Raw genomic sequence first — 26,407 nt, 5'->3', positions numbered from 1 at the left:
TGCCTCAAGAGGGGCACTGATAGTTCATCCGTTGGACACAGAAGAGAAAAGGACGTCCGAAGCACTGCAGGCGTCACTTGATTGAGTTAAGACCAGATGTATTGATTCAACAAGAAGGGGACCGGGCAAAAATGACCTCCATGGAAGCCCTCTGACCAAGAGGAACACAAAGGTTTCACATTTTCCCCTCAAATGTCATGTGACTCATGCCTCTTTAGAAGGTGTGTGAAGAAAAGATCATTTGAAGATTTTGGACTGGTGTTTTACGAAATTTGGGCTTAAATCTGATCGAGGTATCGCGGTATGACCTTTAACCTTCTGTTAGTGTTCAAAAACCTTTCAAAGCAGCCGACGATTCTGCCAAAACGATTGGCACTAAGAATGCTTAGTGCCAGGTGTTCCTGTGAAGAGCTGTTAGCTTTAGCTTTGCTAGCTTTAGGTAGGTAGTCAATTCTTTTTCACGTAGGGCCATGCTGGTGTAAATAACCTTTCTTTCCTTAAAACTTGAAATCATTGTTGAAAATTGTGTTTCGTGTTTAATCAGGTTCTCATTGTCTGATGATGAAACCGGTTTGATAATCTGAAACATCCATGTGACACAAAAAAACAAAAAACAAAACAGAAATCTTCAATACTTTTTCACAGCCTTAAAAAAAAAAGAAGAGGAAAAACTCCCCACTTAAATAGAAATTTTTCATTAAACCTCCACCTTATGTAGTGTTTTGCAATCACTTTCCTCTAGTCACAGGTTAACAGGAGACCTTTGGGTCAATAATGATTGAAGACTTTGTGTTTCACGGTAATTATTTAAGTAAAGTCAGTAATTAAGCATCCAGCATGATTAAGATCTCAAATGTCTTGTATGACTAACCTGTCATCAGTCCACCTCCTTCCATCGACTTCTCTGCTCTACAGAACTCGTTGTTTCAATTAGAGAGATAATACTGTCTCCCATCAAGGTGGGGCATCATTACAAGCAACAAAAAAAACCCTTGATACTTTAACCTTTTCCAACACAAACAACCCAATCGACCACGGCCGCTGGCTTTCACTCCGGCGGCTCACCTTCCAAGCAACTGATTGGAAACGCCATTGTCTCCCTGACCTTAACAGTAGGTTGGCGTTTGGTTTTGGCTTGAACAGAGATGTTCTAGATCAATCCAAGTGTGTGCTGTGTATTTTTAGAGCCCCCACCTCCATTAGTTGGCTCACTTGAGGATGAAACCGGTGGCGTAGGCAATGCCTCTTTACGTCACCGCGGCCCGCTGGCTCGTGCTCCTGCGTAACAGAACGGGGGAATCCACCTCTTTCCCGCCCCATCCCCTCTGCGCTCCTGTGATATGAATGGTGATGTACAGGAGAGGGGAGGGTGGCGAGGGAACTGGAGGGTTGAGCCAGGAGGGAAGGGGTGTGCCATTATAAGGAGCCTCAGAGGAGGCACGCGTTTAGTTGTTGAAACCCTCAGCCTAAGGATACGAGCCGAGACACCAAACCCCTCAGAGCCTGCAGAAGGGAGGACTCCGAGACATCCTTACGTCACCGCCACAGGTAAGGAGGGAACTTTCTATCATGTGAGGGTGAGCTCACCTGTGCGGATAGATACAGGTGTTTGCCTGGGTTTATGAAAGAATCGCTTTAAAGATGTCTCTTCAGGATTATTTTTTTCTTCTCCGCCTTATCTCCCACCAGTTTGATGGTTTTGATATCTGACCTCTGAGGCGGTTCAGTAAACAACCCTTCTTACCTAGAGGAAGATTTTTTTTTTCCATTACTGTGTGTTTATGTCCCTGTGGCAACAAAGGCACCATCAACAGTACACACGTTGCACCTGATTACTACTTCATTAACAGGGGACAAAGTCATGATGAGAAAAGTACAGAGAGGCACCCGATACTAGGCACACACACGCACAAAATACGCAAATAAGATCAGAGGGAATTTTGAAACTGTTAGGAATTTTCCTATTTTCCTGAACGGACGGGTGGATTAACCGAAACAGCCCCGGCAGAGGTCAATGAGCTAATCACCATGCCACTCCTGAATCAATTTATTCATAGCCTGTTGTCGGATTATCGCGCGTCAGATTAAACCACACAAAGACTCTCCAACAAAAGCCCGCTCGATGCTCCCCGGAGCAGCTCCGGTGTCAACCTGTGGTCCGGGAATAGAGAAAGAGAAGAAAGGCTTCCGAAGTGGATCTTCTGTTATTATGCTAAACACATAATAATGATGATGATTGTAATGATAATGGTAATGAATGTGCATAATCTGTTCCCATTATCAGGGAGGAAAGGAAAAAAAAGACGCAGACCGGGAGAAAATGGGTGCCTAATGTGCCATTCTGGGATAAACGACTCCACATTAGGGGAATGGATTTTGAAGACTGAAATGTTTACAGGACAGCAACAAATGTATTGTTTTGGAAGTAAATTTGATTGACTGAAATGATTAGTTTCTTTCGCTTTCTGTTCAGTACTTCCATAGAAAACGCTCCTTTTTAGGTTGTCGACAGTTTGTTTTCAAAAATACCCTTAAGTAGCCTATTTAAAAATGTTTTCCCAAAAATCTAATTTTTCAATTTAAAACTTCAAAAAGGAAGGTCTGAATTGAAGTTGTCTTCAGTTTGATCTATTAAAACTGTTTTGTAGTTGTGCACTGATCAAATGATCACCAGTATGTGAAAAAAAAAACTACATCACGACTGTCTACGGTTCGTTTATCAAGTCAAAGTTTTCCTCAGTTGCATGGAAAGTAGAGTTTACTGTGCGTCCCTCCCCAACCTGTTGCTGTTTTAGCTTGCAGAAGATATTTTTTCTACACTTTCCCACACTTGAAACAAAATTTGGTTTCGATTAAGGAAAACACGAACAGTAATGAGGTGGAAAATAAAGGGTGCCGCCGTTAACTCTCCCTGAGGTAACAGTTTTAAAGCTATAGTTCCCACAAGCAGCATGTTGGCTAGTCACCCTAATCCTGCTGAAGGCTTGATACCGGAGCAGGTGGCCTGACTAATTAACCAGCTCATATGAACATCTTATATGCTCAGTATTACTGTATACAGGAAAGAATGTCAAAAAGATACAAAATTCTATGCATAAAAATACTACAAAATTCTGCGGGTGCTTTTCTAAAAATATTTTTATGAATTCTATGTATCAAAATCTAAATAATAAATTAATGTTAGAGATTAAATGTACTCATTTATTTTCCGTTTGGGATCAATAAAGCACCTATGAACTGAACTGGAACTATAACATCTCACATCGATACTTTATGTTAGCAGCAATAAGAATGACAATAGAACTGTTGCTTTCTGCTGAAATAAAAGTGATTAGATCATTTGTTTTGCTTGAAATTTCCGTTTTCATAAAGGGAAAACATTTGATCTTTTACTCGAGGTCATCGCATTCAGCCTCGTGTCGGATGGCGCCCACCGTCTTTGGGATTTCTGCGACCTGAGCCCAAACAGATCCCAACCTCCAGATAATCTATCATCTGTTTGACCCCTCTGCCAGCGCCTCCCTCCCTCCTGTATTCTGTATTTCTACACCCCCCCTCCACCACCCATCCGCCCACCCTGGCCTCACTGTCGTCACCTCGGCAAAACCGAGGAGCTCGTCTTGGTCGAGTGAGATTGCCTTCCCCTGGACTCCGTGCCCAATGGATTCGTGCAGGTGTCAACGCTGTCTTAACAGCAACCAGATCAATGATGACACACAGCGTCAGCCGCCTAACTCTGCAGAATTTAAAAAGCTTTCCACTTTTCCCACCCGTTGGGCAGTCATTCTGCTGCGGCGACTGACATATTTTCTGACGTCATCTAACTTTTATTTCGGAGTGGCATCCTTGATGGTCCCGGTGTTTGCCGCTCCGTTCTTATTATGCCGAACTATGAAAGCCGAACAAATGAACATTGTCTTTCTCTGCAGGTTTAGAGCAGGGCGAAGCATCGAAATTCACTCCGCAGCACAGTGACCCTGCTATCTCCTGCAGACTCTCATATCTAAACCAAGCATCGGCTTCCGCCTGCGTTGAGGGTTTATCAGCCCAAACACAGCCGCTCTGTCTGAGATCTTGCTCTGCGCTTGAGTAATATTGTTTAGGGGCTATTAACCCAGCTAGGTGGGGGCCAAATGAGATGACTGCTGGTGTGATTCTCCCACCATGAAGGACTTGTCTGATGCTTTGGCTGATTGCAGAAAAAGTTGAGCCTCTACCGTCAGGTGCAAATAAGAGCCACCCCGCCTGTATGTCTAATGAAGATGGTGGAGACGATACGCTCGTTTGATCAGACGCGATTGTGTTTTGGAAAGACGACAAACATGAATATGAGGCGCATTGTTCCCCATTTAATGTTTGGGATAAATGAGTGTTGGCGTTGCCTCTGTGGGAAATGAGGGGGGAAAAAAAGAAGCACGGTTTTGTATTATTGCAACTCAATTTGTTCTCTCAGCAGTGTGCGCTAGATGAGATTTCCTAAATAACAGCAGTGGAAGATAAAGACAGTAGCAGGGGTTATGATTTTCCAGCAGACATGAAGAAGATTATGACGGAGAGAACTGGCGAGGCAGAAAAAATGACTGCCATTGTCGGGGGGTGGACGCAGAGGACGCATGTGGTTACGGGTCAGGTGACGGACGCAGTCAGGAGACCGGCTGCAGTCGTGGCAAAAACGCCCAAATCGGATTAGACTCACACTCTCAGATTTTGTCATTTCGGGAAGCGCCCCGCGAGGAAGGGCCCGACACTTCAGCTTCTCCTGGTCGTCTGAACTCTCCATCGAGTCACGCATTCTTTATCAGTGGTTGCACAGGATGGATTTACTTTGACTATCATCCTGTGACGAACTGACTAAATCCTTCACAAGCTGAAAGCTTCTCAAAAAGTTACTTGTAGGTCCGGGTGTCTTGGATGTGTTTTTGTGGGAGGCTTGGACTTCATGGTGGTCAGAGTTAAAAAGAAATTTAGAATTAAAAGCCAACATTCCTTTTTGCTCGACTGTTTGAGTAATCTTCCAGACTCCTACAAGGTGGTGTTTAAATTGTTTTTTTGCATTATTGCATTGCTCACACTATTAATTTAATAGGGGTGCACCTGATTTTATCAATTTTGGGAAATTGGAGATTGGCCGATACCTACATGTGAAATCAATCTTATCCACCGATTTTATCTTCCTTGGCAAAGATCTGAAAATCTAATTAATTGGAGGTTCCTTTTGTTTTTGCACGGTAAATAGTTTATAAATTGTTGTAAGATGGCTGCTGACTCTTAATTTGAGCTCCCTTAAAGGTGAAAAGGGTTAAAACTGCAGCTATGCTATTAGAGTTGGAGGTTTTAATTAGAATATCGTCAACTGGCTGTTGGAACAATATAAGAGAGAGAGAGAGAGAAATGTGCTTTTATGCTGCACTAAGTCTGCTGATTTTGTATAACCTTTCTGGAGACATTTAACAGATAAATGTTTCAGGAGGCATGACACAACCACATCCTACTAAATATTAAATGCTATTTGGTATTCTTTTTTCAAAGATTCATATCAGTCTACAGTGTCTACAAAAGTATTCTTACATGTGGAACTTTTTTTAAAATCTATTTCTCACAAGTTTCTAGTTTTAGTTTCCTACGGAGATATTACCCTAACCTGACTAGTCAGACAGTTCTTCCCATGATTCTTTGGATGGTATTGACCTTGTGATGAGCTGCGCCTGGTTTCCTCCAAAAGTGATGCCAGGTACTCACACCAAAGAGATGAGTCTTTGTGTCGTCAGATTACAGCATCTTGTTTCTCCTGATCTAAAAGTCTCTCAGGTGCCTTTTGGTAAACTCCAGATGGGCTGCCCCATCTGGTGACTTTGATCAGCAACACTACCATGGAGGCCAGATTGGTGGATTGCTCCAGATGGTTGTCCTTCTGGAAGGTTCTCTTCTCTCCACAGTTGAATGGTGGAGCTCTGACATAGCGTCTATTGGGTTCTTAGTCACCTCCCTGACTAAGGCCCTTCTCATTGAAGGGCCTTAGCTCAGATTAGACGTTGGCCACCTCTGGGAAGAGTTCTGCCGGTTCCAAACTTCTTCCACTGACCAATGACGGAGGCCCCTGAGCTCACTGGAAACTTTGGAGCAGCAGAAATGTTTCTGGATCCTTCCCCAGATTTGTACCTGAAGGCAATCGTGTCTTGGAGGTCTACAGACTACTCCTTTGATTTCATTCTTGGTGTTTGACCCGGACCTCCACTGCCAGTTGTAAGACCTCACGTACACAATGTGTCTTTCCGAATCAAGTCCAAATAACTGAATTCCCAACAGCTGGGCTCCATTTAAGCTGGAGAAACAGCTCAAGCATAATGAGTGGAAACTGTTAATTGTTTTTGGAGGTTTCTGGCAAAGAATGTGAATGTTTGTGTCAATGTGAAATTGTGGTTTATTATTTTTTAGGAATTAGTAAACCTTAAAAAAAAGACTTACAGTAAGTGGATGAAAGTTTAAAATCTTTCTCTTCGTCAGTTGTCTGTTAAGTGACCAAAAAATGGCATCGGCATCCATTACTGACCTTGGAATGCAGCCCTGAGAAGACTGGACTTACCATCCCAAATTTTGGACTTTTTTAAAAAAAATGTATGAAAGACACAGATTTTCAGAATCTTGGTTGTGTTTTTAAACAAAGTGAATCGCTTAAAATAACAAAAACATATCATGCCTTGGACTATATCGGACTATAGCGTTAGATTGAAAATCTTGACTACCTGGTTTAGAACTCGGTGGCCAAGTTTAGTCCTTGAGAGGTACTATGCTGCAACTTCACGAGGTACACCTGCTCCAAAACACCAGAATCAAATTGCTATGCTTTTCCATCAGCATTCAGTCATTCGACTCTGCAGAGGCCTGGTAGTGAGTCAGTAATTTGGCCAAGATGTGATGAAGATGGGATGTATCCAAATGTTGCAGGATTGCGTCGCTTGAGGACTGATTTTGAGTACCCTGAGTCAAGAATGATTTTTTTTAAACTCTTCCTTGAAGGATTTCTGTTCTGCTTTGCCTGAACTAGCATATGAACAGCAACAATGTTTTGTTTCCAAGCATAGTACATTTATTGTAGATGGTACTTGAAGTGGAATATATTAAGATCTTTACAGCAGGTACAATACTACTGGTAGTAACATCTGACTCACTAGCGTGCTTTTATAACACTTCAAGCAGGGACTTAACCTGTTAATAGCTTTGTGTGTTTACTGAATGGAATGAGGAGAAGTCAGCTCACTCCTCTGATTTGCCAAACAAGGTAGTGACAACGTCTGATTTAAAGGGTTAGCTGGTTTTGCAGCTTGGTTAGACTAGCTTAAACAGAAGAGATGATTGGACTTTAGTTGAAGATACTTCCATAAGTAGGAAGAGAACAAAACTAATCACCATTGTTTGGTTTTACCCTTTAGAATGGCTTAATGCTTTATATCCACCATCCTGACACAAGAGGGCACAGATACTTTCGGATCACTAGAATGCTATCTGCTTACACCAAACAAGATATGATGAGGTAAATTATCAGTAATCAATAATAGTGAACATTTACATATTTTATTGAGGCGCCAAAATGGACCTTTTATTCAAGCCAGGAGCTCCTAACCACCGGAGGCCAGAAGTTTTTCCTGAATTCAATAATAATCCGTATAACAGTTTGAGCCATGAACCTCCAAACTCTCATCTCTGCTTTATTTGCAGTAATGATTCAGCCCTCCATCTTGATATTGCCACTCACAAATAAATATCGGCCACTCTTGCCTATAAATTTGCATGCCGTTTCACTCTTCAACCTTTAGCGTTTCGCCTCATTTGCATAATCTGTCTGACAGCAAGAGTGCTGGGATGGACGCGACGGGGCTAATCTTTGACGGACGGCAGCGGGACAAAAGTGGGATCTTTGGGCAAACAAAGGGGCCTTTTCCTGTGGAGGCGAAGACGACATCATCCGTCCGGCAGTTTGGGAGCGCGCTGCCCGAAGGGTGGCTCTTGAAAACAGATCTCCGTCATCGTGCCCCCGCCGAAGCGACCTTGTCCTCCTTAATGAATGCCGGCATGAAAGCGAAGGGAAAATGGACTTTAATGAAGTGCCGGATGCGGCGCTGTTTTTAGACGCGTCCCCCCATCTCCTGGAGAAGAATGCTTTTACCTGCATCTCTCTGAAACAAGCGCATGGTCGCGCGCTTCCATTAGAGTTAACAAAGGCCTTGAAAATGTTATGTTTTCAAAAGAAATGTTCTTCCTGTTGAATTAGCAAGGAGGCCGTCACAAAAGGGCCACTGCTCTCATGCATTTGGTTTTATTAACTGGGTCCATTTCTTGTCGGAGAGGATAATAACGCGGGAGCAGAAATGTCTGATACCGTTGGTTTTTGGTCTTTCAAAGGGATGCTCCGGCAGTCAGAAAAGGGAGGTATTATATACCTTTTCTTTGAGTGGAAACTGAGCAGAGAAGGTCCATTAAACTTTTTAGAAGTCCTTATTTAACTCTACCCTTATGGACCGTATTGTATTGGAGAAAAAACAGATTAAAATGTGTTTTTTGCCTAATGCAGACTTTGAAAAATACTTCTCCCCTATCCAGGCTTTTGTTTCACCAAAACAGGGAGGCGGTGTATCAGTTTCCCCCCCTACTACTGCCTTGTTGTCTTGCTATTAGATAGAGGACGTCTCACAATGCCTCTACTTTTATTTTCTTTAAAAAATAAAAATAAAAAGAAGACAGCTGAATGGATGAGATTTGCTATTTATGCGGCTGGAGAACAAACTTGGTGGGAATGAATACGGCTAAATTAGAAGCTCCGGTGAAGGGCGTCGAGGGCGCCAGAATGTCACGACTGTGAGTGGTGGAGAAGAAAAGCCCGGTGCCTCGATCCTGACAAAGCCCTGACGCTCTCTATCTCATCCATTAGTTGTCTGCGTGGAGCTGAAAAGCAAAGAGGAGTCTGTTAATGCACAGATAACCCAGAGGTCCCTATGTGTCTGTCTCTCCCCGTCTCCCTCCTCCTCACTCTCTTCCTTACCTCCTTCTACTCCTCTTTCTTCAGCCCACCTACCCAATGTTTCTCCCTCTTGTTTGAAACATTTGGTATTATAACGGGATTCTTTCCTCTTGTGCAACGTATTCCGAAAGATTCCAGTTTCTTCCATTAGTAATCTTAACCAACCTTAACGAAAGTCCAGAACCAAGGCACGACGATGTGGTCACTCTCTAGGAGGGAGAGATGATTAGAATTTCTGCTCTACCAATAACATCTCGCGGAACCATTAGCGACACTTGATTTATCTTTATATGCAGAGATTGGTGAGTGTTTTATGTCGACGCGCCGTGTAATCACTGGTGGAGAGTGCATTGATCTGAGATAATGGGCAGCTAAAGTGCAATGTGGTGTTTGAACGGAGGGGTGAAGGAAGCCAAAGAGCAGCTTTAAAATAACACAATGATGGTTTTGACACAGCCGAATGCCTGTAAAGAAAAAATGTATTATTCTGAAGGACATAAAATATATTTTTTTATGTGAATCAACAAGGCAAAAATACAAAGGTTTGTCTCAACAATCACGGGTTGGTTGATTTATTATGTTCAGCCTTAAATTTAGTTCTTTTTCGACTCGATTCAATTCAAAAATACTTTAAATACCGAAAAGGGGAATTAATTGTTGTAAATGTTACCATCCAAATATCTTCAAAGAGTCGTGAATGGTGATTCACGACTGACACTCTCAGTTGTTGACAAGCATTTCTAATCCGTCTCATCTGCTTTTGCTGCTTCTGTTTAAATCTCTTAAATCTTCGTTCAGAGAGAATGAAGCCTTCAGAGAGGCTTCATTCTCTCTGAACGAAGACTGTTGCTTGACTGACATGCTAACAACTCAATTTCTGGGCAGGAGAGATCATTTTCTGCAGCCCCGTCTCCACAGGCTTGGCTCTACCGGTTCTCCCTCAGTTAGCTCCAGTGAGTTTTGTCTCAATTTGCAGATCCAGCACGGTTTCTTTCCGATTTTTGGAACCACCTCATGGGTGGTACAAGCCGGTCCAAGCTGAGTTTTGCGCATCTGATTGGGAGACTGCTTTTTCTAACTGGATTTACGTCACAGGATGAGAGATGGCGATACTTTTGGAAGAACGCATATAGCATCAACTTGATGGGGCAACCTGCAACGTACAAATATACCAAAAGATTTCGGAAAAACTGGCCGCCTACTGGTACAAAATGACACCATTGTAGCGTCGACCACAGCTCCTGCATGCTCAAGGTTCGCCCACATAGTGAGGAAAACACCACCAATGGAGACACCCAACTTTGCTAGAACCAAGCCAGACATTAACTGGCTAAAATTAGACTTAACAATGGAGAAGGGGCTTACAGCAACATGTCTTGGATGACACTCTCAGTTGTTGACAAGCATTTCTAATCCGTCTCATCTGCTTTTGCTGCTTCTGTTTAAATCTCTGTCTGGTCGTATGGTCAGAAACCCGGGCGGAGCGACGGTGGAGTTGTAGATATGATCTTATTTCATCGAGACGGATGGAAGAGATGGTTTGAATTTCCTCTTTCTTCTCCCTGCTCTTTGGTCCTGCTCTGCATCCATGAAGCTTCCTCTTCAAATCTTCTGGTCTTTGGGGGGGGGGGGGGGGTCAAAGTTCAGGTAATATTTGAGTTTGCAGGGTTCTAATCCGCGGATCCCGGTTTTTAAAATCAACAGAGTTGCCACTTTTATGCATCATAGCAACTGTCCCGAAAGAGAAAAAGTTAAGAGCAAGAATCATTCAATCTGCACAGCGTCCATGACGAGAGAAGGACAATTGTCCAAACATTTTTCAAAAATATATATATTTATTTTAAAAAATCAACAAAGAACTAATATTACTCCAACATGCTTCCAACACCAACCGTGAAAATCTTGCTGCTGTTCACTTACTACTCCTTTTACTCTCATGTCCAGTCAGTTTTACTGCTTTCAGTGGCTTTTTGTTCTATACTTTCATTAATTTACTGAAAACATTTTGTCTTGTGGAGTAAATCTGTGGAATAGTCTTAGCGTAGAAATAAAGTCATGTCCAAACGTCACCCAGTTTGAAAAGGGGGTTTCAGATGAGGAGACCACGTCATATTCAAGACTACTGTTCAAGGACAAAACAATTATGGATCCACCAACCTGATTTAACAAGCTTCTACTTCTTCCCAGCACAATTCAAACACATCATTGCTGTAAATTGTGTAAAATCCCCAGCTGTTATACCTGTCATTTTTATTTAAGATACACTAATTCACAAAGACACAAAGTGTAGTCGTAGAAAGATAATCTAAGGCTTATCGTTTGGCTCTGCGCACATTTCCACTTGGCAGAGCGTAATCTGTACCTGATGGCATTTTTCTGACAAAAAAAAGACACAAAAATTAAAGCTTGTCAAAATAGCCTTCATCACAGCCAGCATGGGACTTCTGAAGTTATACCGTCGTGTTGTTAACATACTCATATGTGTGTACTCTGCATTCAACATGCCCCGTTTGGGCAATAATCTCAGGCCGCTTTCAGCTTACGGGAGAAATTGCTGAACAATGATGGGGTCATAGTTTATGGGTAAAAGGTGTGCAAACAGATGTAAGTGAGATATACAATAAACATCAGTAAAGTGGTGTCACTTTAACATGCACTGCATCAATACAGATCATGACATTTGGATCACTGTTGAGGGACAAGTAGATGTTCTGTCTATTGATCCAGAACATTGACGGGATTTTCCATTGTGGGTTTGCATGATGTGTTGATGGCTTCCTCACAAAACAAACCCAGCAAGCTAATCGAGCTTCCTGCGTCCATGAAAGTCAATGTAACAATATGTGTGAAATTAAAAATAAAAAGACGATCATGTCTTAGAAAGTTCATTTTTCCAGATGATTTTTGCCGTGTGTTTTTTTTTTTTTCAAATTGCCTTGTACAGTAAAGTTATTCCCTATGACGGAGTTTCAGTGCGAAGCTGAGAAAATATATCACGAGGAGATGGGCTCGTGTTATTTGTTAATAAAAATGTGGGGGGGTTTTGTTGGTCATTTTAGAGTCATTTTCCAGGGCTGGAATAGATGAAAGTTATTTTAGTTAACTTGAACAGAGAAAATACGTTTGAAATACCAGCAGATGTACTTACGCGATGAATTAAACTTGTATCTCGAGCTTCTGCTGAACAAGGAGCAGTTCTTGATTGGGAAATTCTTCATACTTTGATGACTTGTTTAGGTTATTTCCCCAGAGGACAGGACGGATACTTAAAAGACTGGGAACACAATGCTTTGCTGAAAGCCAATGCTTAAATACATGCAGGCAATTTTACGGACGCCTTTTATCTAATTACTATGAATATTGTATGACTTTGTTTATTAATAATGGTGTTGACAAAAGCGTCTGGATGGAAGCTTGAAATGTCACCTCATATTAAAATACTTCAGTGGAATTATTATTAATGTGTGAATGCTGCGTCTTTGTAACACCGGAGTGCATTCGTCGCCCACGCTGGGCCTGTGCTAATTTGTTTAACTTAAAAAGGGCCACTTAAGGGAGAACATGGCAATATCAACTGGACTTAGTCAGCAGGCGGGTAAATAATCGTCACACAAAACATTTCAGGGAGGCAAGCAAACAGGTTTCCCTTAATGATTTCCCATAAAGACGCCTGGAAATTTGCCAGAGCCGTGCCCGACCTGTCTCACACGCCGCTGACTTCAAGTGGTAATGTGACGAAGTGGAAGTGGTCACGGTGTGCCAGTTTTTACCTATTCATCCGTTTTTACCTCAGCGAACTCATCAATACAGCAGCAGTGCAGTTTATTCTCAAAGGTCCCCCTTCACTGTTATCAATACAGGCTCACTGTGACTGATTACCTCCTCTACTGGCTCTGTGTGGGCTGGCCACGTTGTGATATTTCTGATGAAATATTTCTCACACAAACTTTTCATGTAGCTAGTTTTCCTTTGAATGCAGACAATGAAGTCGTTCTTCCTCCACAGTCCTTTGACTTTGCAGGTGTACATTGAGCTTTTCCAGCAAACTGCGTCAGTCAGTACTTACCTGAAGGCAGGTTTAAAGAACACGCTCTCGCTTGGAAAATTGGTTCCAGCGAGGCACAAAGTCTTTCCTGGCTGAGCACCAAGTGGCTCTGGTTTCTGGCAGGAGTCCTCAAGGACGTGACCGTTTTCGTAAAAGTCTTTATTTTTATGGGCAGGCGGGGGAACAAAAACTGAGGACTTAGCCGTTCAAAAAAAAATTTGTAAAAAAAGATTGATAAAATCCTCCAAACACAACATCCGTAGACAAGTTTTGTTTTTAGCTACTGTTAAGTGGTTGTCCCAAATCAGTCAAGAAATATACTTTACTCTGTATGTACTTTTAAAGTTTAGTCTAAATTAATACGTGGAATTAGCCTTGGTTAACATATTTTGACATTTTGTCCACATTTAGACACTTGTGTGAATGGTTTCGTCTTTCAACCGTATTTACATGTTGCTTTTACAGGCCTTAATCAACTCATATGAATAAATAATAAAATAAAAAATAAAATAAAAATGATATTGACTTAAAATTTTATCTTCATACTTCTTAATAAAAGTGATGGTAAAAAAAAGTATTTATTTTTGGTAGGGACAATGCATATTAATTGACATTTCTGTAAATGTGCCAGAATTAGTCAAAAGGCCATTTTTCATCTGTTGCAGCTTATTGCTTCTTTGCCATCGGTTTTTGTAAACTGTATAGCTGTGACTTCATGGCACAGCAATCATAGCTCCATAAGCACACAGTAACAAATCATACTTTTGAAGTTGTTGATATTATGTAACAAGCTGTGGCGAAAATAGCAGCAGTAGCAATGTTGACAATACAGACAATTTCAGAAGTTTTAAAACATCATTAATTGGAATCTGTCGCGATATGTCATGATACATCCAAACTCTTATCACAATAATGTTTTTCCTCAATAACGATATCAATATACAATAACAACACAATCAATATATTGTTATCCAATAGAACAATTTATGATATATTAGATAATGATATAACAAGACAATTCAGGTCAGGGTTACAGTACATCTACATTTTGCCGTTACCCAACGTTGGAGATTGACGCAGTTTAGACGAATGTAATTATCAACTAATCTACGTTTAGAGAAAACTTTGGGAAGTGGACACTGAGGACTTGATGCCAGGTGTTCTGCAACAGGTGTGGATACAAAATGAACAAGATGAAATTACATCAAAAGGAAGTTATAACAATGGATCATTTTGTACAATTGGTGCAATGAGATGTTACTTAACAGTGCTACAGTGTAGAAGCCAAAGTTTATATGAACTATTCTTAACTATTTTCTTTAATGTGGAGATTAGTGACAATCCACCAAGGAATGGTTGTGACATCAGTGTTGAAATTACATATCAACCTTTGCACATAAAAATGTATTTAATATAAGCCCTTTAAACTAAGGTGTATCATGTATCAATTATATAATTATGTTTTATATATATTACATTATTTGTTATTTTTTATATTTATGGCATCAATTAAGCAGCAAGTGAGTCACAGATCCTAATATAGAAATGGTAATGAGTAAAAGGAATACATAAAACCACTATGGGTGGCTGGCTCTGTTGTTTTTCTTTCTTTTTTTAGTGGGTCTAAATTAATGTTTGTCAGGTAAAAAAAACATCTGTGGTTGTTTTCATCATGTTCACGAAAAATTGATTTGCTGCATCTTTCTGCTGCCTTTACATCCTTTCATTAGTTGGCATTGAAGTGTTCGCAAAATACAACACATAAAAATCTCTAATTTCTCTTTACCTCATTTAGTTCCTTCTACCTGGACGATGGCCGTGTTTTAGATTTGCGGCAACAAAAAATGTTTCTTCTGAGGTAGACCAGCCGCTGAGCACAGGCAATCTGTGATGTTCTGAGAGGCTGTTTTCCTTCATCATCTCCGTGTTATCGGCTGATATAGAGGGGAGCGACAGAATAGATGTGGGTCGGGGAATGAAGGTCAACCCTGTGCACCTGGTCCACTCAGTTAATGCCACAGTCACACATCAGAGGACTCTCAAATTGATTTGTCCACCTTTCCTGCTGAATCTCTCATCTTTTAAAAATAATGACTTAAAGCTGCAGTTAGTAACTTTTATAGAAATTTTTATTTATTTATTTTTACATATTTTAGTTAAAAGTGTCACCATATCATGGCACCATGTCATGAAACAAGCACTGAAAAAAACTGAGCTCCTCGAAATAAAGCGCTCCCTGACTAAAACAACTAATCAGAGCCAAGATCTCTTATGGCTGTCAAACAACTTCACGTACTGTACATGCTAAATATGCTAATGGTGGAGATAACTTAACGTTCCAGGAAAACTGTTCATCCGACATTGTTGGTTGCTATGCTAACTAGCCACAACATTCCTAGCAGACTCTGCTATTGGGAAGACGCTGTGGCGTAGCAGAGAGCACAAATGATTGACAGCGCTAAGACCCGCCTACTGGCTTTGATTGGTTGTTTTTAGTTAGAACTGGGAAAAGGCAGAGGAGCTTGATTGGTTTTGGGTTTTTTGACAGATTATCTCTCATACTATACTGCCAGGATGTAGTGGCAGTTTTACCAAATGAGTAATATACAGTATATATCTTAAAATATTTTTAAAGTTACATAATGCAGCTTTAAACCAGGGGTCTCAAACTCCAGTCCTGGAGGGCCACTGTCCTTCAACTTTTAGATGTGCCTCTGCTGCACCACATCTGAATAGAATAATTAGGTCATTAAGGCTCTGGAGAACTGATCTACACAAGCAAGAGGTGATTAAGCCATTTCATTCCAGTGTTTTGTACCTGTGGCACATCTAAAAACTGCAGGACAGAGAGAGCGGCCTTTGAGGACTGGAGTTTGACACCTGTGCTTTAAACATAGCTCTATTTTTATGTCAGAACTTTTTAAAAACTCATATGCGCCATCATCTGTATGTCGTTTATCAGACAGACTGAAGACAGCTTCGTGTCGATTCGTGTTGCCTCCGGTGATGACCCATGTTGTGCTTTAAAGATAATCCCTGCAGCCACTTATAAACGGCAACAAATCCCCAACCTCTGCAATCGGGGACAAAAAAAGTCCAATTTGTGAAGCAACCCCTGGAGCAGAGGACGATTCCTGCCCACTGGAATTTGCCCATCTATAATTGCTTGAGGTTGCGCTCTCTCTCAATCCCCACCCACGACGTCCATCTCCTGATGTTGGCTGAACACTCTTCCACCACCAACGCTTTCAACTGACCACACAAATCCAGTTAATTATCTGTTGGGGGTTTAAAAAAAAAAAGAAATGGAATTGATGCAATACTGCTGTCACTCTGGTGCGCTTCTCTCCTTGTAGGCTGGAGCCAGATCCCAGCGGCATTGCCTCCCTGATTCTCCAGCTGCTGACTGTGATCTCTGCTGGGCTCTGGTCCGTCCCTGCCCGCCCGCCTGCCCGCCTGCCTGGCCGTGCTGAGCATGAAGATCCCCGTGTGGTGCCTGGTGGTTCTGCTGGGATGTTTCTTCACCCCCGCGCGCTGTGACTGTCAGGGGGAATGCGTGGCCTGTGGGCTGCTCTTACAGCAGCAACAGCTGGAAGAAGCCTTCGATACCATAGTGAGTATATGGGTGGCTGGCTCTGTTTTTTTTTTTCTTTTCTTTTTTTAGTGGGTCTAAATTGCAGCGCACGTGTCATCACCTTCCAAAAATAATGGCCTGTGTCATTTTTTGCCAAAAGATGAATTAGGTTCTGAAATATAACTTAGGCCATTATTTTAGGCCTATTTCTGTGTCAGTTGTTCAGGAAACGGCCATCTGTACTGTAAAGCAGCAGACTGCAGGCTAGCTACAGGAGCAGATAACCTAAAAAGTAAACCAGCTTGTTACACTATTTCCCTTTTAAAGAACAGAGCTGGAAAAATAAATGTCATTTAGAACAATAAACATTTAAATACTCTCTCTAAACTACAAAATATCAACAAATAAAGGTAGTATAATTATCACTTAAAAACTTTGCTAAATTATTTTAGCAGCAGTGGGAATCACTACTGAGTTTTAGTTTAAAATGGAAGCAATGCTATGCATTTTGGTCATCAGATTTTTTTTAAATGAACACCATTAAAACATATTGTAAGAATTCAAATTCATACCTAAGCTCTTCGCAATAAGCAATTAATCATCTCATTAATTAATGGCATGTTATTGAAATTAGCTTGATCGTTTCCATTGTGATAATTAATATCTTGTTTACAGAGACGCCATAATCCATTTTATTTATGTTCTCGGTTGTGTGAGGCTTTTATTTCTGCTTTGTTGATTAATTTTTGGTTGCCGGATTTTATTTTATTTCGGACATTTAAAATGTCTTCCAGTTCCAATGTGGAGTGTTCTGTACAAAATTGGAGTTTATTTGTGTTTGAGAGGGCAAACTTGAACTATTATCCCATTATCAGCGTATTAGTTGAAAATCAAAATGTCAATTTTTATCGCAGTAAAATTAAGAAAGCTAAAATCAATAAAAAAAATTACAGCTTAAAATCATAATATTTGACACACGTTTTTTGTTGGCGTTGCACAGTGGTTTAGCTATTGTCAGACAATTATTGCATAAGACGGAACAGTTAGAAAACCAGAGAGACATGGCTTTAGCTGGGAAAGAAAATCCTCAAATTATTTCAACCCAACTTCTGATATTGCAAAGCATGAACGGCACTTGCGCAACACTTCGTGACCAACTCCAGCCTCTCAACCGGGAGGAACAGATTCCCTCCTCCTTCTCTCAAACCCAGAACTTCCAACTCGGCTTTCCAAACAGTCCGAGGACGTCAGCAGGGGTAAAAATAGTCCGAGGGCGTCCATGGATAACGGCAGGACGGCTAATTTAGCTGATAATGATGCGCGGAAAGACAGCTGGGACCTTTATGGAGTTGTAATAGAACTATGTAATTGACTGCTCCTCTGTAACATCATCTTGGGCTTACATCGGTGACTGACACTTTTGATCAGCTCCTCATTATGTTAGGCGCCTTCCCATTGAGCCGAGCCCCAGATGGAATCCGCAGAGCAATTCCATTGTTTCCCACTCCAGACGGAGAGAAGGGGTGTGTGTGTAGGCGTGTGTTTGTTTGTAATACCTTGTGGGGACCATTATCCCGACACATACTTGTGGGGACCCACTGCTCCTTGTGGGGACCAAAGCCTGGTTTTTGGTTCAGTGGTTAGATTTAGGTGTGAATTGAGTTTTGGTTAGGGTTAGGTATGTAATGGTTAGGGTTAGGATAAGGGTAAGGTTTAGGCTGTAGAAATGAATGGAAGTCAATGGAAAGTCCCCATAAAGATAGTCACGCAAACATGTGTGTGTGTGAGGCCGCCGCTGTTTGTTATAATGTCAGGACCCATTGATTTGTTCCCGGAGTAGGCAGACACACGGATAGAGGAGACATACTGTACACACACACGCCTTCTGCCTTTCTATTCATTACATAATGAATTATATTATTCTCAAAGGTAAACGCCAAGTTTTGTTTACACTTGGGCTAATTATCTGTGTTGTTGGTCTTAATTAGAGGATTTTCAGCAGCTCCGACATGCTTTATTCAGGATTCCTGGGGTTCTCTAAGTGTTACAGTTCAGAACAAAGCAGCAGAAAGGTGTCAAACTGAGCTCTTTGAAACTTCCATAGAATTTGATCCCAACTTCAGCAAATCAAGTTTTTCCTTTCTCGAAAAAGTTAAGAGAGTCTACCCTCTCCTAGTGTTAAAGTCATCGGCGAAACAGGAAACAGCTGGGAAAACTTTTTACCTTCTTGTGCAACTAACAATTATTTTAGCAATCAATTGTTCTATATCAATTAATTAAAAAAACCTTGTCACATTCTACAGATTTTTAATATGCAGTATTACAAATAAATTCAAAGTTGCAAATTGACAAATTGTTCAATTAGATCTGAACTGAAGACTGAGCTGCTTGAGTTTTGGCAAAAGAACACATCTACAAAGATATTTTTATGTTAAAGCTACAGTATGCAATGTTTATTTAAAACTTATTTTATACATTTGTTGAAACTGCCTCCATGTTGTGACAGTATAATGTAAGACAGATAATTTGTGAAAAAAATTAAGCTCCTCCTCTACCTTCTCCAGTGCTAACTACAAACAACCAATCAGAGCCAGGAGGCGGGTCTTAGCGCTGTCAATCATAATTTCCTTTCCTTGCTCTCTGTAATCCTGCAGCCAGCAGAGCCGGTCTTGAACGCTAAGGCTAGTTAGCATAGCCACTGATTATGGCGGACAAATGGTTTTTCCATAACTGTGAGTTGTTTCTTCGCCTTTCATGCTTTTAGCAGGCATCACATGAGGATGGTTGACAGCGCTAAACCCCTCTTCCTGGCTCTGATTGGTTGTTTTTGGTTGGGAGCGGTTCATTCCTTCAGACAGCAGTAGTACCTTAGGGAGGAGACGGAGGAAACTGATCTTTTCACAGGTTTTCTGTCTCATAGCAAATTGTTAGGAGATGCTGACTGTTTTAATAATGTATGTAAAAAACATATTCTTAATAAAAGTTACCTGGTGCAACTATGCCAAATTTATATATATATATATATATATATACAGTTTTGGCTTAATTACTGTTCTGAATATGATGGGGTTTTTCTTTCTTTTTGAGTCTGCGTACTCCAGTTAACGATTAGAATGAAATTTATAATTCTGACCTTTTTTGTGACAATTTGTCAAATGTTCCTTTTCAACACAGCTTCAAATCTGGGCTTCTAAAAAAAAACCTTCAGAATTAGAAAATGTTTCCAAACGGGTCAAATCAAGCGAGTAGACTGGTTTCTGATGATTGCACTTTTAACGCCTGAGCTTGTCGACTATGGAGATGATACTAACCTGCTGTTAGACGCCACCGCTTTAATTCATTTCGCCACCTGGCGTCATGCCATCAGGGAACAAAATAAAAGGTGTAATTCCTGCTCGGCCGTTCGAAAGCAGACATTTTTAAAACACAGGTTTGTCAATGACAACCGCATTGCATCTGAGCGACAGGTCTGCTTTTACCCGGCAACAGGCGCGCACAGATGCAGGGGTTGAATTACGGCGTCCGCTAACGCACCTGCGTGTTCCCTTCTCGATAAAGTTAAATTGTCTACCGTGAAATGAGCTAATCAGACGGATTTATTGCTCCAAGACCCCCTACCCAAACTCAAAAGGCTGCAGTTGCTCTCAACAGCCGTGTCCTGGTTGTAGGTAGTAGGTAGTACACCGGTCCATATGAGGATCAACCCTTTATAGCCACAAAACGTCTGCGGCAGCCAAAGGTTTTCCACAACCGCCTTTGCGTCCTCTCATGTATATAAAAACAGAACTAAATGCTCCCTCTCTCTCTCACACACACACACAAACACACACACTCATCTCCGCTCACTCATAAACTCCTTTTAGATTGCTCCATTGATCTGACGTGGAGAATCCCCTTGGTGTGCTCATTTCATTTACGACGGATAATTAATTTCCGCTGATAGATCCGCAGCGGAACTCCCTCTTCTCTCGCTCCTGTGATGCGAGCAGGTCTTCCGATAACAACGGCAATTTATCTCGTTTTGGGCGAGATTTTGAAGAGCAAAATGGGATTCGCCTCTCAGCTTACGCTCGAAACTTTTTAACTTGCAGAGTGTCGGGGTTTGGGTAAAAAGGAGAGAAGCAGAGGGGCACAGCTCTTTGGAGAACATGGTGGGGAGAAAATGCTTTTCCTAAAGTGTCTAGAGGTTTGTAATTTTCATTCTGGTGTTGTTGATTTTCCTTGAGGACGTTTTGTTGATCGTATTCACACCAGTTGAGCTTTTGCACCTTTTATCCTGTTATAACCCCAAACCTGAGTTTGTTTTATAGAATTTTTGTGCCATAAACCAACATGAAGTACAGCAAATTTAAACTACTACAATTTTAAGTTGTTTTGGCTTGGCATCCAGCTAGCTTATTAGCTTCCACCATTTTGCTTTTCAAAAAGGTCAAGGTAACATGACCTCGTTTTAGTACTAATAATAACATCGCAGTTTTTAGTAGTTTTAATAAATCTGAACTATAAGTGGACTTCATCCAGTTTGATGAGCTAAAATGATTTAATGGTTCACAAATTTCACATTTATTTATTGTATTGTGATTTGAAGAATCGTTATTTTCTTATTGCCTTTATTTATGCCCTTTTTTTTCTTAAAATTATAACATATACAAACATTAATATTTTATGATTCTTCTATTAATTGACTTTTTGACACTTGTAATCCATTTTATTTTTTTCTTATTGTTCTCGACTTGTGGTCAGTGGGCTGAAAGTAATCATTTCAAGGGCCACAAATGGCCCACGGACCACACATTGGACACCCCTGAACTACTGTGCCTATGAACTGACGTAAAAAATGTGAAGTGAGTGAATCTTTCTGAGTGTTTTTTTTTCCCTTAAAACCTTTAAAAAACACAACCACAGTAACATCCCTTTATGTGTATGTATCTGAAATACTGGCAGCAAATGACACAAATAAATAAAGTACTTAACTTACATAATGTCAATGCTATTTACCTTCCACATTATTTTCCCATAGCTGTTCTGCACTGCTTTGTGAGGATGTATCACATGAAATTACAACAAATGACCGCGTGAAATTACCGTGTGTGAAAAAGTTGCACCAAGTCTTCTGCCGACAGGAAAAAGGCTCATAATGTGTTCAGAATGCGAACCAAAATCTCATGTCCAAACAGTAAAGCTGTGACCCTTTAAGAAATCTGACAGGAAATCAAAGAGTCAGGAATAATGATGATTTGACAGGAAAGTCATTAAAACTGCACAGCGTACCTGTGCTATATTAAAAAGTTGTAAGATATGACAGGTGTCGTTTGAAGAGCGAAAAACACATCATTATTATAACCGAAGAGTCAATCAGAAATAAATAGGTATCGACAAAGGAAATGATTCAGCTGCTGTCCTTCAGGCCAGTTTGCGACGTCTTTCAATTTGGTGCTGTCAGTCATCCGGCGGTCGCAGATTTTACGCCTGTCAAGTGACGGACATCTCATATTGGTGCATAACTTTCCGTATACGCTGACCGTGGCAGTAACAAGGCCCATTAACCCCAACAACGCAGCAGCCGCCCAGTCAGGCTGCAGAGCCGTAAAGAAACGGGATTGCTTGCCATCGTTTTACAACATGTGTAAAATACTTTAATATTTAGTCATAAAGACAATTTATGAAGTTGAAAAACTTTGTGAGACCTATTGAAGTATTTTTTTTTATTAATGTAGACATTCCTATAGAGAAGATTAGCTTCACCTAGGTGGACTTCTGCTCAGCCTTGTGAATCTTTTTAGTATTTTAGAGGATTTTTCTTTTTAGTTTAAATGAATAAAAGAAGCCGGTGTTATGACTACAGATAGTTAAGCTTGCAACAAGATAAAATTATTTTTTATACGTACTGAGGCGAACTAAAAACCAGATTAGTGAATAATGGGTTTTTAACAGTTGGACACACCTGAGCTCCAATGAGATTTTGTTGGCCTACAATTAGCAACTCTTTGCTAACTAGCTAACGAGAGCATACACACCCTCCAAATACTTGACATGCATTGATTTGTTTTTGGAAGGCTGTTTAAGACTTTTATCTCAAGTTTCATGTACAAAATTGGAGCCTATCAGATGATAACTCCTGTTCATTTTTGTTCATATAAAAAAAGATGTGTAAAGTCAAACTTGGTAGCCATTTTATCAAGAGCAACAAAATTCCAAATACATCTTGATATTGTTATCAAGCCACCAACAGCATACACCAGATATTTCAAGACGATTCGAATCCCATCCACCTTAAAGTTTAGAAAGTGAAACTATTTTTTCAGGGCCAGAGTGTGTACACACACTCATTTAGCTTAGCGTGGCAAATAGCTTTAACAGATCTTTATTTTTTTCCTGAAAACCTGAAACTCTTTGCTAACACATTAGCCATATTCTACTGCAGTTTGACATTCATAAGGTTATGATTTGATTTCTTAGGTTCCATTCATTGTGGAACAAAATTTCAATTGTGAAGTAACAATTGTTTCCTAAGTGAAGAGTTTTAGGGAGGACTGAGATTTCACTAGGCAAGTGTTAGCATTTACGCTACAAACATTTTCTGAAAACTTTGAGCAAATGTTGAAAATGCGACGTTTTTAAATCTACATTTAGCCTAAACTTAACAACTAATGTCCAGAGTAGGTAAGCTAATGAGAACTTAGCCAGCTATCTTTCCGTATTTCTCTGGATTCTGGTGTCTTTTTTACTTCCTTTTTCAACTTTATTTTACAGTGTAAAAGACATCATCGTCTTTTCTATGTCTGTTTGACAAATATTTGCCTCGGAGGTAAAAGTTTCATCATATTAGACAGAAATGGGGCACTGGTTTGATTTGTTGGGTTGAAAAGCTCCCATAAAATAAGAGATAAAATCATAATAAATTTTATTGGCTTTAACTACAAAATAATTTATTACCTTGGTTGATTTGTGGAGTTAAGTTATTTTAGCCTTCCTTTGTTTTTGGCAAGACAAATTACTCATTGTCACGGACAGCAGACACAAACTCTTGGCTAATTCTGGTGCATTTACAAGATGGTTAATTAATGTGCATTGTCCGTACCAACTAAATTAATATATTTCAAATTAATCAGCCATAGATTAATTACATTTTAGATGTAACTTGAGACAAAACCTCTCCTCTGATGATGTAACCATTTAACCTTTACTGTTATTAGGGTTAAATACAAAGCTTAGTAAAGTAACTTTCATAAGAAACAGAGGCGCTCCACACCGAGAGTGATTGGCAGCACTAAGACCCTCTTCCTGGCTCTGATTGGTTGTTTGTAGTGATCACCGGGAGGAGGAGGAGCTTGTTTTTTTCCCACAGGTTATCTGTCTGAACACCAAACTGTCACCAGAAGGTCACAGTTTCAACAAATATATATATATATATATATATATATATATATATATATATATATATATATATATATATATATATATATATATAGGGCCAGAGTGTGTACACACACTCATTTAGCAAAGTATGCAACTTTTCTAACATATTAGAAAAGTTGCATACTGCCTCTTTAATCTCTCTGTTGGACTAAATCCCACTTCCTGTTCCCTCTGCAGGTGTGTCTGTTGGAGTGTGAGGGTCATGTCTCCACTTCGCTAACATGGGAAGTGTGCAGACGCGCCGTAAAGCTGTCGCACCAGCCCACACTAGCAGAAGGGGGCGCTCTGTTCAAGAGAGCCGGGGAGGAGCCGGACCTGACCCCTCTCGACCTGAACGCCGAGTCGGCGGCAGCTCAGCAGCTCCCGGAGCAGGACCAGGACGAGACGCCGTGGGACAACGAGCGCAGCGTCCAGTATGACTCCTCCCCGCTGGGCTCCTCGGAGGAGGGCGGGAGCCTGCGGGGCCTGGATGTCCGTCTGACCGAGGAGGAGGCCCAGCAGAGGAGGGAGCGGGGCTCCGAGAGCGACGGCCAGCTGGAAGGGGACGCCAGCTCCGAGGGCGTCACCTTATCCAAGCGCTTCGGCGGCTTCCAGAGGGGGCGCCACGGGTACAGGAAGCTGATCGGCTCCCCAGCCAGGGGCCTGCAGAAGCGCTACGGGGGGTTCATCGGCGTCCGCAAATCCGCCCGCCAATGGAACAGTCCGAAGTGGATGAACGTGAACCAGCAGCTGCGGTACAGGAGCAGCAGCCGCAGCGGCCGGCCCGGTACCGGCGGCCTCCCCACGAACCGGCGCTGGAGGCAAAGCAAACTGTGACGCCTCTCCGCCGCCCTCGGGTTACCTCAGCTCATCCCACCTTTCAGTTCTCTGCGGCTCCCTCGGATTTGAACTGTCGACGTGATCAGAACAACAGACTCTCATCTCCTCCGCGCCTCTTCGTGTCCCCAAGTAACAGAGAATGTTTTGATGTCCCTCCTATTTAACTCACATTTTACATGCCATTCTGTGAAATAAAAGAATTAGAGAAAGTGCAATTGAATATATTTTTGTGTGTCGATACAATAAAAAGGGGCCAAGTGACACTGGAAAACTGGCTGCTTGTGATGTTTTTCCACTGAGAGAGCTCCATAGCAGCACTTTCTTACACTTTTCTTCCCATTTTGTTAGGATGCCTCGAATATTTGTGTTTTTCATGGAGATTCTGTGTGTTAGACCAACACGGAGCAGTTCGTAGTTGTGAAATAGAAGGAAAATGACGGCAGAGAAAGAGAGGAAATTATGGATTTATAAATAAAAACCTAAAAGGTGTGACATGCATTTTAATTTATCCCCTTTTACTCGGATAACCCTTAATAAAATCTAGTGCAGTGGTCTCCAAGCTTTTTGACTCAGGCCAGGTAGGCAAATTTTTCCAAAATGAAAATTCCCCCAATTTTTTGGAATTTAAAAATAAGAATTGACCTTAGCCAACTGGTCAAAGTGACTCAGTTAAAATGGGCAAAGAATTTGCCAATGTTAACTACTGGCAGGCCACAAAAGGCATTACATTGAAAATGAAAAAACAAAAATGTTTATTGTAACTGTTTTAGTTTTACCTGATCAACAAAGGAAAAAGAATTTTAAATGAAATTTGTATTTCATTAAAGATCCAAAAATATATGCCGTATTAAAAGAGAAATAGACAATTTCCAAATTTTCAGAAAAAAAAAAGATCCCCCAAAAAATTTCGGTTTATTTTGTTTTGAAGATACACCAACAAATTTTGGTCTATTTTGTTGTCCAGGCAAAAATAGACCATCATCTAAAAGAAAAATAGTCAACTTCAAATTATTTAATTGTTTTTCCAAAAAATTTTGGATTTTCTTTTTTTTTTTTTTTTTTTTTGAAAAGTTTCCATAAAACTGTTTAAAAAAAAAATCAATAACAAATCTTGATAATTAACATAGACAAATCAAATTTGGCCTATTTTGTTGACCACATTCCTCACTTGTGGTGAAACATTAAATCTCAGTATTAATCTAGTTGTGGAAAAGCTCAAGGGGTTATGAAAACTTTCACACTGCATCTCTTTAAAAGAAAAACTAGTTCTGTAGTTCTGGATGGAAATCGCCTCGTCAATGTAACTAACAACAACAACAACACACGCATCTTCAGACTCCAAACTAATCCCCACCTTTAACCTAACTATAAATTCTAAGTTTCACGAATGTCAGCGCAGATTTAAGTAATTAAATTGGAAATGGACCCGCGCCGTGTTTCTGAGATAGTTCAATTACTTGTAACTAAGGTTAGACCATGGGAGCGCTGAAGCACAAACTCTTAATTATTGCTGGGAGAGTCCAATTTTCTGCTT

General features: G+C 40.7%; 1 protein-coding gene across 1 annotated transcript; it reads left to right on the top strand.

Moving 5' to 3' along the window:
* The first annotated feature begins 1,443 nt into the window (after positions 1–1,443).
* Positions 1,444–25,138, top strand: LOC102226437 (proenkephalin-A-like). Its single transcript, XM_005812577.2, has 3 exons — positions 1,444–1,548; positions 16,418–16,674; positions 24,232–25,138. The coding sequence occupies exons 2-3, from the start codon at positions 16,537–16,539 to the stop codon at positions 24,868–24,870; spliced, it is 777 nt and encodes a 258-aa protein (XP_005812634.1). The 5' UTR covers positions 1,444–1,548; positions 16,418–16,536; the 3' UTR covers positions 24,871–25,138.
* The last annotated feature ends 1,269 nt before the right edge of the window (positions 25,139–26,407 follow it).

Source organism: Xiphophorus maculatus, chromosome 15 (genome assembly GCF_002775205.1).
Source record: "Xiphophorus maculatus strain JP 163 A chromosome 15, X_maculatus-5.0-male, whole genome shotgun sequence".
Lineage (NCBI taxonomy): Eukaryota > Metazoa > Chordata > Actinopteri > Cyprinodontiformes > Poeciliidae > Xiphophorus > Xiphophorus maculatus.
Note: the sequence above shows the minus strand (reverse complement) of the source record. Positions and strands in the feature narration are given on the sequence as shown.